This window comes from Danio rerio, chromosome 21 (assembly GCF_052040795.2).
Source record: "Danio rerio strain M-AB ecotype USA chromosome 21, GRCz13ab, whole genome shotgun sequence".
Lineage (NCBI taxonomy): Eukaryota > Metazoa > Chordata > Actinopteri > Cypriniformes > Danionidae > Danio > Danio rerio.
The window spans coordinates 12,877,664-12,893,016 of NC_141041.1; the positions used below are offsets into that span (position 1 = coordinate 12,877,664).

At 35.4% G+C, this 15,353-nt stretch overlaps 1 protein-coding gene and 1 long non-coding RNA gene across 3 annotated transcripts in view; one reads left to right on the plus strand and one right to left on the minus strand.

The window, feature by feature from the left end:
* Nucleotides 1–843: 843 nt before the first annotated feature.
* The window catches only part of pcsk1 (proprotein convertase subtilisin/kexin type 1), a 43,321-nt gene continuing 28,811 nt past the window's right edge, over nucleotides 844–15,353 (plus strand). The window contains exons 1-3 of one of the 2 annotated variants that reach the window (XM_087299063.1): nucleotides 844–1,196; nucleotides 2,862–2,966; nucleotides 3,405–3,530. In XM_087299063.1, coding sequence (XP_087155189.1) covers nucleotides 1,023–1,196; nucleotides 2,862–2,966; nucleotides 3,405–3,530 — 405 coding nt within the window. In that variant the 5' untranslated portion in view covers nucleotides 844–1,022. 2 annotated transcript variants of the gene reach the window in all.
* LOC108180799 (uncharacterized) lies at nucleotides 8,728–10,441 on the minus strand. Its single transcript, XR_015520056.1, has 2 exons — nucleotides 10,230–10,441; nucleotides 8,728–9,121 (listed from the first exon to the last, which is right to left on the minus strand). It is a non-coding gene; the product is annotated as an uncharacterized LOC108180799 (long non-coding RNA).

Consider the following 15,353-nt stretch of genomic DNA (forward strand, 5'->3'; position numbering starts at 1 on the left):
GATTATTATTTAAATGTTTATTCTATTTGTGTGCATGTTCAAGTTGAGTTATTTATAGAGCACATTTAAAAATAGTCACAAGACTGACCAAAGTGCTGTACATAAGACAAAGTAAAATAAAAAACAAATAAGTCAAGAGAAACGACGGAAGAAATGTAAGAATTTAGCAGTAGAAAGGAATATTAAAATAATATTAAATAGCTTTTAAAAACTACGTTTTAAGGAGTACAAAACATTCATCTAGTTTGTGTGTGTGTTCATGCATATCATATCGTTTGATTCAGATGTAGCTCGACCATCTTTTACATATGCAGCCCGTGTGGAGCTGTCCACTGATGCGGTGCTGAAACGTCCTCGTGACGCAAACTGTTACGCCAACTATTTATCTATTTCCAAACCTTCCGTTCCTTCTTATTTATCCAGAAGTCTAACTTCAATCATAGGCTACATATGCAAGTCCTATTAGGATAGTGAAATAGAATCAGACAAAACCTAATTGTTTTTACTTAGCCTACATCCTAACTCGTGTGGACAACACATCCAGAATATTCAATGTTAGACATTTCTATGATGTATGAGAGCAGAATCGTGCATGTAATCATTCTAAACAAAAGCTCTCCCTGTTTTTTGCTTGATATCTCAGTGCATTAATGGTCGTCGGCTATTTATAGAGAAACATTCCCCTCCTCTTCCATGCGCAATTCACCCCGCCCGACTCCCCCGGGACCCGAGCGTCGTCCTACCCCAGGTACAAATTGACGTCAGAGCAGTCGTAATTTGACGTGTAAACATCCCTTCCCCGTTGCACGACTCTCTCATTGGTGGCTGTTCAATTACACGCTCACTCTGCATCAGAATTAACAGGAGAACCCAGCGAGGGCTTTCGTAGCTTAACTGATTTTTTTCGCCCCCTGTGTTTACATACATTTTCTGTATTTATTTATTAATTAACTTATTCCGCCGTTTTGTATTCGTCGCGATCATCCAGATCATTTTTTTAAAGTGGTTGTAATTGATTTGAAATGGAAGAAAGATGTCGTCCAATGTTGCTGTGCAGTGTTCTTGCTCTGGTGTGTGCGCTCGTGTCTTCAGCCGTGGACAGGCAGTATCTCAACGAATGGGCGGTGGAGATTCCTGGAGGTGTCCAAAATGCACGATCCATCGCCGACGAGTTCGGATACCAATTAGTCCGACAGGTACTGGCTTTTTTGTTCCACTGTTTTCCACATCTGGCTCTGCTTTGCATCAGTGTTGCATGCAATTGCAAGTTCGTGTGGTTGTGTTACGCGTTTATTCATGACAACACTGTTGCTTTCCTCGACATGGAGTTTGGTTGAGCGTTTGTTTGGGCATTTAAACACTTAAGCATCTGTTGGGAGATGAATGAATGTGTTTTTCGGATAAGAGGCTTGTTATTTGATCTGAATACATTTTGGTTGTCTTTATAATCCTTAAATCTAAGCGTTTTCGAGTCAATAAGTGAGCAATATAAATACTAAAATATGTTTAATCGAATTTTTACATGGTAATTCACTCAAAAACAGTACAAAACACCTGTTGTGTCATGGAAATGAAAATAAAATCAAGTAAAATGTAATGCGGAGTACGTTTTTCCAATTGTTAATTCTGTTTTTTGTTTATTGTGTGTTTACCTTGTATTCCTCAGTTGTGGGGACCAAACAAAAATTAATAAGTCAATTTGACCATGTAGGGACATTTTTTTTTTATCCTTTTCGATGAAAACTCAGAAATCACAGAATAAATTATTCTGAAAATGTAGATTGTTTACTTTGTGGGTTGTGTTTAGGGGTAGGTTTGGGCTATGGGGATAAAATAAATAGTTTGTACATTATAAAAATCATTACGTATATGTGAAGTCTCTTTAAAGATAACTTTACAAGTCTATGTACATGCCCACTAGATAAGACAGATGGGAACTGCCTTTGAGAGTTGTGTTTAGGGCTAGGTTTGTGGTACGGGGATAAAATATACACTTTGTAGAGCATTAAAATTATTAGGTCTATGGGAAGTCTCCATAAAGATACCTGTACAAGTCTATGTCCAGGGCTACTAGATCAGACAGATCTACCTTTCAGGATTGTGTTTAAGGGTGTGGGGATAAAATATAGAGTTTGTACAGTTTAAAAATCATTATGTCTATGGGAAGTCTCCATAAAGATATCTTTACATGTCTATGTCTAGGCAGACTAGACCAAACAGATAGGAACTGCTTTTAGGGGTTGTGTTTAGGGGTAGGTTTAAGGTATGTGGATAAAATGTACAGTTTTTACAGTATGAAAATAATCACGTTTATGGGAAAATATAGCTGTACAAAATGGGAACTGCCTTTGAAGGTTGTGGGGTTTGGGTTACGGGGATAAAATAAATATTTTGTACAATATAAAAATCATTATGTCTATGGGAAGTCTCTATAAAGATAGCTGTCAAGTCTATGTCCAGGCTGACTAGACAGATGGGAACTGTCTTTGAGGGTTGTGTTCAAGGTTATGTTTGGAGTATGTGGATAAAGTATACAGTTATACAGTATAAAAATCATCACATCTATGGGAAAATATAGTTTTACAAGATGCAAACTGCCTTTGAGGGTTGTGTTTAGAGGTAGGTTTGTGGTACGGGATAAAATATGGAGTTTGTACATTTAAAAAAACATTCTTTCTATGGCAAGTCTCCTTAAAGATAGCTGTACAAGTCTATGTGTGTGTGTGTGAAGTAGCTCCAGGCCGACTAGACCAGACAGATGGGAACTGCGTCATTATGGCCAGGCTTAATTTAGCTCTAAATATGAACCTTTCTCTTCAGTCAATTCTCTTCCTCTCTCTCTTTCTCTCATTTGTCTGCAGATTGGTGCGCTGGAAAACCATTATTTATTCAAGCGGCACAGTCACCCTAGCAGGACCAAACGGAGTGCAGATCATATCACCAAACGTCTGTCGGAAGATGACAGGGTATGAGACTTTTCATAACCCCTTTGCATTGCTTTCACTCTATATATGATATGTAATGCGAATTTGCTCAGAAACACCAATGAGTATCAAACAGGGTAGACTTTTATCTGGCGTTTTTAATTGCATTTACAAACAGTAAATCATTCTTAAATATCAGATAAAAAGCTAAAAGGTTGTTTTTGTCATCATTGCACTGTAAAAACTATATGATCAATAAGTTCTGACAGCATATTTTTAGGTCATTGTAACTTATTGAACTTAGTTAATCATGTTCTAACTTAATTTTGTAAGTTAAGCAAGCTGTTTTAAGTCAGTTTAACATAATATAAGTTTAAATGACTCATAAGGTTAATTTGATTCAGCTTAAAAATGTAAGAAAACCAGGATTTTTTAACAGTGCTAACTGGTTGTGAATGCCACCCGTGGCTTCTTCCGTAGGTGTCTTGGGCCGAACAGCAGTATGAGAAACGGAGGGCCAAACGGGCGCCGCTGGGGGTCGAATGTAAGGACTGTTCAGTGGACAAACTCTTCGATGACCCCATGTGGAACCAGCAGTGGTATCTGGTGAGTCTTGTTGTCTTAATATTCCTTTGGCAAAAGTGGGATTTGGATTTCTCTGCATTATTTCAGATGTTGAAACGGAAAGTATTTTCTCCCATTCATGGTGTCCATTTAGGTGTAAATCTGGAATCAAAGCTAGATAAACTAACTTTAAAAGATTTTTGTTTCAAATGTTAGTAAATTTAAATAAAAAACTATAGATTATTGCTAAAAACGAAAACATTATAAAAATTAGCTATCCAAAAATTTTAGAGAGATGAGAGAAATCACTTCAGACTTCAGAGCTTTTTTGGCACAATTTAACTTCTAATTGTAAAAACAACTTATCCAGTTGTCCAAAAACTCTAGAAGCATAACAAAATTGACCATAAATCAGTTATTATAAATATAAAATACCATGCATATCAGTAGTTTGGCTACATAGGGTCTGACAACTGATCAACCATATTAAATGCTATTCACTCTTCAAAATAAAAGTCCTTTATTAGCAACAATTATTTAAAAAATTATGTTTTGAATCCAAAAAAACATTTTATTTCACAAAATCATCTTTAGATAGTTGCAATCTCCTTCAAACTAAGAAATTATGATGACCTAATGGCTCTTTTGGGAATCAGAAACTTCAATGAAAAAACAACTATAGGTTAAGAAATGTGCCGTTATTCTATGTGCGAAGAGCATTTAATTAATCAGGGTATCTGTGGGGTCTTAAAAAGTCTCAAATTCACTGAAATATTGTGTTGTAGGTCCTAAATCATTTTAGACAGGCCTTATGTAAGCTTTACCCAAACGGACCAACACCCATCCAATCACCAACGGTCTATTTCTATAAAAGTTTTAACAGTATTTACAATATGGCTTAATTATCTTTCTTACAATAACATTTGTTTTAAATGTTTTTAAGGTTTTTAACTGGGCCATTTTTAAAAAATCCTTAGCGTGTAGCCTTAAAGTCTTAAAAAGGTCTTAAAAAGTCTTAAAGTTGAATTGATGAAGCCTGTAGAAACCCTTATTAATATAAATAACTGTATTTATTTATTCATATTTTATTATTTAGGATATTTGTGCAAATAGAAGATTCTAAAAATGGTACATGAACCATCAACACTAAAGAACCTGTATATACATACACAAAATTTCTCTAAAGCCTCACCAATCACAGCAGATGTGACTAAAAGCCATTGTAACAATCCTCTTCAGGCTGATGTAATACATTTCCGGTCTGCAGGCCTTCATTACTGGGTCAGTTGTCCCTCTGGACTGTGTGCGCAGTGTTTTCAGGCTTTCAGAGTTCATAGTATGGCTAAACAAAAAAATGAGATTGTAAAGGAAACCTCCCTTTAATCCCAAACAACAGAAGAGCCAATCACGCATTAGTACCAATTTACCAAAACACAATGGATTGATGGGTTTATCTTATGGATGGCCAAGCTCTTAATGCCAGAGAATGGCTTCTGCAGAGCCACAGATGGGAACGGTTCAGCCGGCTCTAATATGGATCATGGTTTATATAGCAAGTCACTCTAATCAAATTGAAAACCTCCATTTGCATTTCCCACACAAGGATTAATTTTTTTGGGCAAACATTTTATTCTAAAAAGCAATTTAGTGGGGCATGAACCGACGGTGACCTTTTGTTCCTTTTGCTTCAACAAGTGTGCTGCTTCTAAACCTCTTTTAGTTTTTTTGGGTGAGCTCTTAACCTAATGGCTCAAAAAGTTCCTCCCCAACTACATTTTAAACCTTGTCACTAAATTTAGCTTATTAGCAGACGTCTGTGTCTCCGCTGATGCTGAATGAATACACCAGAGATACTAATAAAAATGAAGTACACTGCATTTTAGGGAAATAACTATGCAGAATATTTCATTTAACATTAATATTGTTTTCAAAACAAACTTAGTTTGATCTTAAAGCTCACAAATCTTTAGGATTTTTAAAAATACTTTCAAAAATAAGTCATGATTAATTGCTAAATTGTGCAGTTTATGTGTAAATTTTACACGCTCAGAAATAAAGGTACAAAATCTATCACTTGGGCGGGGTGCTTTTCAAAAGGTACACTATTGTACCGTACAGGTGGACATTAGTACCCTTAGAGCAGGGGTTTACAACCATGGGCGCGAGACATTGAGGTGTGCACTTGAGTAAATTATGATGACAATTTTTATGTGTTCACTAGTGAATCTGATTAATGTTAGCTCCACATCTAACTATCAGGTACCTGTAGAGTTTTATGCGTTCGAGTAAAACATATAAAAATAAAATGGACCGGGTGCTTTTTAAAATGAATGACGCTGAATAAAAATTAAAACCAGTGAGCCGTCTGACAAAAAAGTACCCTTCTGAATCAAATCAGCAGGATGCCCTTCTGGATCTTTCACTTACTTTTGAAGACACTACTGACTGCGTTTATATGGACATCTGTGATCTAGTTAATTGCCTTAATAGACAATAATTTAATTAAGGTGTTTACGTGAATTGCTTTCATGTAAGAGTTTCCTGTAATTTTGGGTGACTTTAACTGCAGTTCGGCAGTTTCACATTCACTCATATACATTTCGTTCATGCCCTTGTGGCAAACTGGGGTATTAGACACAAATTAGGAGTAAGGACTGGTGGAAGAGAGTTGTTTTAATGGAATTTGATGCCGCATGCCGAATGAAAGAACAAAACCTCCTCATTTCACGATCTGAGTGTCTCCAATCCTTTACTGACAGCCGTGAGTGTGGATTTTGTCAGAAAATATGGCAAAAAGTCCTACATGACGGTAATAGTTTGATTGCGGTGTTTACTTCAGTAATGCCACAAATATATGCATACTCCACATCTTAATTCCATTTCTGTTTAGCTCAGTAATGACATTAGTCGGATGAAGGTCATCTATTAAAGTATTGGTGTCTATTCTATCTATTAAAGTATTAGTGAAATTTTACATTTTTGAAATTTGGGGATACTTTTGTACCTTTAAGGTTGCCTTATATACTTTAAGTGTAACTTTTGTTACCTTTTGTACATTTTTTAGGTATTAATATGTATCTTTAAGGACTTGTTAGGAACAAAAATGTACTTGGAATGGTACTGCCTCATAAACAGATTTTATACCATTATTTCCGAGAGTATACCATTAAAATGATAGTTGGCACAAATTAAAAACATAAAATTACATGTTTATCATTTGATTATGTCAGTTTTTTTTTATTATTATTATTATTTATATGGTCGGCATGGCAGCTCAGTGGTTACCTGTCGCCTTACAGCAAGAAAGTTGCTGGTTTGATTTTTGACAGGGCAAGTTTGCACTTCCCCCACAGCCCAAAGACATGCACTACAGGTGAATTGGATTAACCAAACTGGTCATAGCTTATGAGTATGTGTGTGAATGTGAGAGTGTATGGGTGTTTCCCAGTACTGGGTTGGGGCTGGAAGGGCATCCGCTGTGTAAAGCATATGCCGAAATATTTGACTGTTCATTTTGCTGTGGCAACCCCCGATAAATAAGGGACTAAGTCGAAGGAAAATTAATGAATGTATTATTTATATAGTTTATATATTATATATTAATATATAGTTATAAATTAATATAATTTATAACTATATATTTAGCTCAAAATTAAAGTTTGTAATGCTCGAATTCCTTTAAAAGCTGGTTGGTTTACCTTATAAGTGTTTATCACAGAATCAATTTTAAATCCCATGAAAATGAAAAAATACTACAGTCGCAGGCTGCTGACAAGTGGGCGTCCACTGCTGCTGCGCTCCATTGGTCAGTCTGAGTTATAAGGCAGTGAAGGCAGCCGAAAAAGAACAGAGAACGAAAGAATGACGTTCGATCTTCAGGCCTGAAAGGGTGGGTAGAAAAGAAGAATATTGATTTATAGAGGAGAAAGACAGCTCATGGAAAAAGATTACGCTTCACTAGGGAGGATGGCTGATAATTCAATTAAAGATGACTCATATCATATCCCGCTCTCTATTGAGAAACACGGTGAGCTTAAATTCACATTTTAGCTTTATTTTGCTTTCTGACGACCTGAAAACAGCTGATGAAAAACATTGAAAAATAAGATAGCATATATTGCATTATTCAACTAATATCATCTCAGATATAACCTTTATTAGTAGGTTCCCACTCAAATAGTGCTGTCAAAATGCTTAGAAGTATTTTTTTAATAGTTCTGTGCTAGTCTGAGCTGTAAAACAAATCTGTAAAATATCCCGTTAAAAAACAGCAGCTGTGGTTGCCAGAACTGTAGAAACCGTAACAGAATTTCCTAAATGTTATGGTAAAGTACTGTATTTCATTAGAGTAGAAATAAATTCATAACATTTACACTCTCCCGAAACCCTTTTTCCAGATCTTTTTGAATAAAACGCCTACTTTACTACATCCAATCGGGTCGCCGTAGAAAAAAATAAGCCACGCCCACTGTTTTCTCATTTAATATTCTTTTTCTCTAGGAACTGTGTCACAATATTTAAAAAAAAACAGTTGCAGCTTCCTGGTTATGCGGACTTGAATCACACACCCAATGGGCTCTATGCACGGCGGCGCGTGACGCATTTCCGGTAAAATTTAAGACCCCGAGCCAACTTCCGCCGATCGTACAGTACAGTGCTACAACAGGAGCGCTACTGATAAAAACAAGTAATGTTTTGGACAGTTGTCTTAATGTTTTATGCCATTATAGCACACTTATATACGTTTATGTCAGCTACATAAATATGACATTTAAACGTTTAAAAGTGTCATTTCAAAGACGTGAGAACAGTACTTATAGCTACCACTGCTGTGTTCAGCAACGCACAGCGTCAGAAATTGAACTCTTACCTTAGTTTCCACACGTTTCCAAAAGACAAAGTCGTGCAGAAGAGGTGGGTTGTTGATATTAAACGTGAGAATTTTACAGAAACAGAAAAAGACAAGAGTGTAGCTGACATTTTCAGTCTAGCAAACTGATGGAGGCTCGAGTGCCAACCGGATGCAGACATTTAAATAAAGGAGCTTTCATGGCAAATAATAGTTTGTTTTCATTGCCTTTGAAGTAAAAAAAAAACTGAACATTAATATACATAAACATTTCTTAAGCTACTTTCTAAGTGCAATTTTTTAATTCAGAATAAAGACCTTTATTTATTCACTGTACATATCAAATATAATTCACTGTATATAATTTGAAATAAAAATTGTCAAAAAAAGTAACATTTTGAAAAAATATTTTATTCAGGTGAACAGAAACAATAACTGAATCAGTTGTTTTCTTGAATCAGGTGCTTCTTCTGTAACTTGTGCATAGAGAGGTATTTGGGCTGATACGTATTAAATAAATAAATAAACACCCATCTGTTTCATGGAACTTAACACATAATTGATCCATTCCAAACAATTGTTCATGTGACAACACACATTACACATTTCAGAGTAATGGGCTGTCTGGAAAAGCAAAGCAACCAAATGTTTGCATATCCCACTCTCAGCCACACAAGAGCAGGAGCTATTAACTAGCAGGCGATGGCATGGATTTTCTGACGGATGTCCGCTCCAGGATGAAGTAACACACAAAAATGTCTAGCTCTGAATCTCATAATGTTACCTAGAAAACAGAAACAAAATATTAATAGGTTTTTAAAAAGAGTCATTAAAGGCAGTTCATTTAAAACTGAAAATTCTATTTCCTCATCCTTCATTTGTTCGAAACCTTTTTGAGTTTGTTTCTGATGTTTAACACAAACAAAAATACTTTGAAGAAAGCAGGAAACTTGCAACCACTGATATTCATAGTAGTTCTTTTTCCTACTATGGAAGTCAATGGTTACAGGTTTTCAGCTTTCTTCAAAATATCTTCTTTTTAAAGGCATCTGCAGCAATATCATTAGATTAAACTACACTGTTAATCATTATTTTAAATCATTTAAAAGTAGCTCTTTTTAGTCACACTTTAAAATAAGGTTTCATTAGTTAATGTAATTGCTCACTATTAAAATAACTATTTAATATTTAATAGTTAGCATTGTTAAACTAATTTACTAATGAATAAAAATCCAAAGTCATGCTTGTTAACATTAGCTATTACATTGTGAGTTAACAAGCACAATGAATAAGCATTTGTTCATTAACATAAAAAACTAATAAATATTACGTTAGACAAATTGTTGATGTGAAATCAACTAATGACACCTTATTGTTTTGGTTCAACCTCCCATTTAATTACAAAGTTATAGACTAAATAGAAAGCATGCTATCTACACTGTTACACTGCATCTGTCATCTTCACTGTTTCAGCAATAAATCTCAGCATTGACACAGTGCTATTTGTCTGTTTTGGATGGAACGGCATTGTATTATTTTATTCCTAATATATCTTGCTCAATAATCATGCTTACAAGCTAAGACAGCATCTGTGTTTCTGTAATTATCCGAACTGAACAGTGGTGGTCACTTTAGAACAGTAAAAATATGAATGGGACAGAACTTCACATGTATGCTGTCCTACTCTCAGCTGGTGAGGAGACTCCGATTTCTTCATTGATCTATCGGTAGTAATGAGCTCTCACTGAGATCTTATTCCTGCCCTGTTTTTACCTGACACTTTGAGACAGAATTACGTACATATATGATCATTTGTACTAACGTGATAAAGCTGCAGATGGACAGATTGTTAGAATAGTATTGACGTTAGCCTACAGGCTAGCTGAACTTACCTTCATAATTGCACAGGTAGGAAGATGCATAAAACTTGAAACCTTTCTCAAGTTTGCTCTGCGGTGTTGTAGTGCACATCCGGACAATCATTTGCACATCGTTTACCATAATTAACTCGCAAACAGCGAGTAAATAATTGACGACTCTGCCATAATACTGCTTACCTCCGCTTAAAATCACCCGGACCGGAAGCTGGACCGCGGCCTTAGACAAAACGCGGAAGTAATGCGTGCATATAGCCCATTTTTTTTTCTGTCTTTAGAGTGTTTCTTTGACAGAAAGACAGCACCACATACTGGTCTGGCATGTTTACTACATGGATTTGAATCAGTCTAGGTAGTTTTGTGTGCAATATGTATGCTTTGTGTTTGATTGAAAAGAGCAGATAGGGAAGCTCACAAGGCTCTGTGTGGATGAGCCCTCAGAGGTGTGATGTAGGCTGTAGATCGGTGACGTGGATGTGAGCTGTGGGGTTTTTCAGCCCTCCTGAGGAGATTGTGATGTGGCAGAGCCGTCATGTGTGGCTGTTCGTCTCCTTTCTTTTTTTCTCCCTCCCCGTCGTGTCTTTCTAGAGTCAGACCTCAGCTATGAGTCATGCTTCATGGTGGAGTTACTGCAGCGTCTATGCAGAATTCGTGAGCAGATCACAGAGCTTTTCCTTCCCTTCAGTTCTGTTCTATAGAGATTTTATGCCTCACATAGCTTTGTTACATCATATCCAGAGCTTTGTATATTTATATATGCATTTATGATCGGTAATACATGCATATATAGATAGTGTTCTGCATTAATGAGAACACTCCATTTTAAATATTAATATTTTTATTAATTTCCCAGTGAATATAGGTTATATATTTCGGTGCATTTGAACAAAACAGATTTATTAAACAGATATGTTTATTTAAATAATATTTGTCGGCGAACATCTTTTGAAATAGAAAGATAATACATTATAATTCAAGCAAAATATTGCAAAAAAATTACAACAAATTTTCAAATATTTTTTGTTTTTCTTGATTTTTGCTCTTTTGTTTTTAAATTATTTTGTATTTTTCCCTAACACATAAATTTGGGTGTACTAATTTTTGAACAGTTATTGTAAGTTATTTTATTAAATTAGCTCCAGATTCGGCTGCAGTACTGACTAATCTAATGTATATGCACAAATATAATATCATCCTATAGTAAATATTTATTTAAATGAGACATTTTTGAGCGGTGTACTCATATATGTAATACATATAAGAGAACTGTTTTTAGTAAGCAAATCATAGTAAACAAATTCTAGAACAATAGCCTTTGTTTTGTGAAACATGTCAATACGCTCTAGGTATCTGTATGAAGTGAACTAGATATCTGTGTTGTGAACAAACAGAAATAACTTCGGTATGTTGTTTGTTGATAAACTGAACAAATGAGGCATTACAGATTATGTTCATCTTATTTTACTTTAATTACTTTGGCTTAATAGACCTATTTTATAAAAATCTAAATTTTCAATCCTGTGTCATAATAATGACTTTTTATTTCACCATTTTGACATTTTCATTGTTGTTTTTATGCCACAACTATTACAGTTTTGATTTTGTATCTCACAATTTGACTTTTGTTATAATTATGATGCTCCATCTAAGAACTTTATATGATCTGTCATATTTTTATATTTAAATTTTTTACATCTTTAGCATGAAATGTTGTTTGGACTTGTGATCTCAAAAGTGTTACGTGGTCACAATTTAAAGTATTTCATAATTATTAAGTCTTACCTTATAATTCCTATTACTAAACTATGTCATCTTTTGGATGGGACGTTAGACTGTGGTCTTGGCTCTGTGGTCATTAAATCCCATGGCACTTCTCAGAAAGTGTAGGGGTGTAATCCCAGTGTCCTGGCCATATTCCCTCCACTGGCCCTCACCCATCATGCATGGCCTCACAATCATTCCCATCCACTGATTGGCTGTATCACTGTCTCTCCACTCCACCTATAGCTGGTGTGTAATGAGCGCACTAGCGACGTTGTCCTGTGGCTGCCGTTGCATCATCCAAGTGGATGCTACACACTGGTGGTGGAGTGGAGAGGCATGATTGTGAAGCAGTTTGGGTGTATGTCCATGCATGATAAATGCGCTATATAAATACAAATTACTTACTCACGTTACTATGTTTAATACTGTCAGAAGCTGACTAAATTTACATTTTTAAGATTATACTATATATTTCAGATTAAAAAAAAAACTTTTTAGATTAGTAGACAAGTTCTTTTTTTAGAAATATTAATATTTCTAGAGGGCGCCACGGTGGCTCAGTGGTTAGCACTCTCGGTTCACAGCAAGAACATCGCTGGTTCGAGTCCCAGATAAGTTGGCATTTCTGAATAGAGTTTGCATGTTCACCCTGTGCTGGTGTCGGTTTCCTCCGTGTGCTTGCGCTATAGGTGAAGTAAATAAACTAAAGTAGCCGTAGTTTATATGTGTGAATGTGAGAGTGGGTGTTTCCTATTTCTGGGTTGCAGCTGGAAGAGCATCCGCTATGTAAAACATATGTTGGATAAGTAGGTGATTCATTCCGCTGTGGCGATGAATAAAGGAATGAAGCCAAAGGAAAATGAATGAATAATATTTCTAGAGCACAATTTGTTTAAACAAATATGCATTGACTAATTCACAGACTCAGAATTTTATTGAAAAAATCAATTCAGTTTCTAGCTATCCAATCAAAACTGTTAACGCTATAACCAGATAAAAAAAAAAAAAAAGTCTTCTAAGGCATTTCACCATTGCTCACATTATCTGCTTTTTTAATTATTAGCTGTTCATCGTTGTGTTTTTCCCCCATCACTGCACAGCCGCTCTCAGAGATTTAATTATCGGTCAATAAGGAGAAATCCCCTCATGCTCTAGTATGGACTGAAAATAGTCTCCACCAACCAAAAGGTCAGCATGGCAGATTACATCGCCAGCTTTCATTTTCAAGCGAACGGCTTTTGTTGTAAGGGTCAGTGGTCGTGTCATATAAAGCCGCTTTTGTCTTGGTGAAGAGGTTGAAAGGACCTGTGAGTGCTATTACTCATGTACGTTCACTCATGCTGCGTCACGATTCATGTGCTCTCCATCCTAAATAGAATTTAAATATAATGTATAAATGTAATATGTATGAAGTCAGCATAAATCAGAGGTTTTTGCACAATTTTTGTTTGTGTTAGTGTTGCCAAAAATATAGATATATTAATAAATATGGCGACACGGTGGCTTAGTGGTTAGCACAGTCATCTTACAGCAAGAAGGTAGCTGCTTCGAGTCCCGGCTGAGCCAGCTGGCACTTCTGTGTGGAGTTTGCATGTTCTCCCCGTGTTCGAGGGGTTTCCTATGGGTGTTCCGTTTTCCCCAACAGTCCAAAGACATGAATTGGATGAACTAAATTGTGCATGTGTGAATGTGAGAGTGTATGGGTGTTTCCCAGTAATAGATTGAGGCTGCATAAAACATTCAATTCAATTCAATTCAGCTTTATTAGTATAGCGCTTTTACAGTGTAGATTATGTCAAAGCAGCTTCACATAAATGGTCATAGTAACTGGATCAGGGTAGTTCAGTTTTTAGTGTTTAAGTTCAGTTCAGTTTAGCTCAGTTCAGTGTGGTTTAAAATCATTACTGAGAGTTCAAATACTGAAGAGAAAATTCATTCGATGCGTAGCTCTACCAATCCTGAACCATGCAAGCCAGTGGCAACAGCGGAGAGGGAAAGAAAACTTCACCGATAGGAGAGTGAAGAAAAAAACCCTTGAGAGAACCAGACTCAGTTTGGCACGACCATTTTAATTTCTCCGCTGGCCAAAAGTCTTGTGCAGAGCTGTGGTCTCAGCGGTGGAGGCTGAGACATATGCTGGAATAGTTGGCTGTTTATTCTGCTGTGGTGATTCCTGATAAATAAGGTACTAATCTGAAGGAAAATGAACAAATGAATTAATAAATATCGATATTGAAATATTTTAAATGATACAATCTTGATTTTGGTTAGTATTGATTCTGGCTTTGCTCCCTCGCTAGCAGGGAGACGAATAATTAACAAAAATAAAAAGATTTTAACACTTTTGTTTTATTCAGAAAATAAGATAAGATTGCACTGATTTAGCTTATTTTGTTGCCTTTTGGATTTAAGGATGGCTGACGTACCTGGTTTAAGCATTATATGGCTTAGTTATTTTATCGTTGTTATTTTATTCTTTAAATTTTGCAGAATTTGTTCCCCATAGTATTGAAAATGGTATTGAATATCAATATTTTTAAGGTATCGTATCTTATGTTGGAAATTTCAGTATCATAACAACACTATTCAGTATGTTGATTTAATTTGATGATTAAGTTTCATCTTACACTCGCAGCAAACCAATAGTTGATAGGGCGTGGCTAAATATATTTCACATTTATAACCTAAAAGCTGACATCATCAGAAAAGCACTGCTGTTTCAGAGTTGAAGCTGATGGTCAGATTTTGATTACAGACTACCAAAACAAAATTGGCATGGTTCATTTTAAGACTAACAATGTGCTTTAGCAATATTAATATTGAAAGTTTTGCTTTTAATGCAGACTTTATATGAGTAAATAAGTATTCCAAAGTTACCTTGATGGTTATTCCTGCTTCTGTTGCCTACAACACATTGCACATTGGATGTGAATTTTATTATAACACTACAAACACTCTTAAAAAGTTTAAAAAATGACAAATATTGCTAAAGTACAAGACTTTTGGAAATTTGGAGTCTTTTTTTTTACTACTATGGCTGTCAATGGCTACCGGTTTTCAACATTCTTCAAAATATAAATAGTAAATAATAAATAAATAGTAAATTATATAAAATAAAAATACAAAATATAAATAACAGAAGAAGAAAAAATCCTCGGATGACCAGTTCCTTTCAAGCTCTCATGAAATCAAAATAATTTTATTTATTTTTTTTTTTTGGTATCAGTATGTTAGTCTTGAGGATATCTATAAGCTAGTGTGCTCAAAAACAGTGACAACATTTAAATTTAGAAGATAAACACATACAAAGCTTGCACTCTCACTCCTGCTTAAATGGATCAATGATTTTCTTAACATCATACTTCAATCAAATGC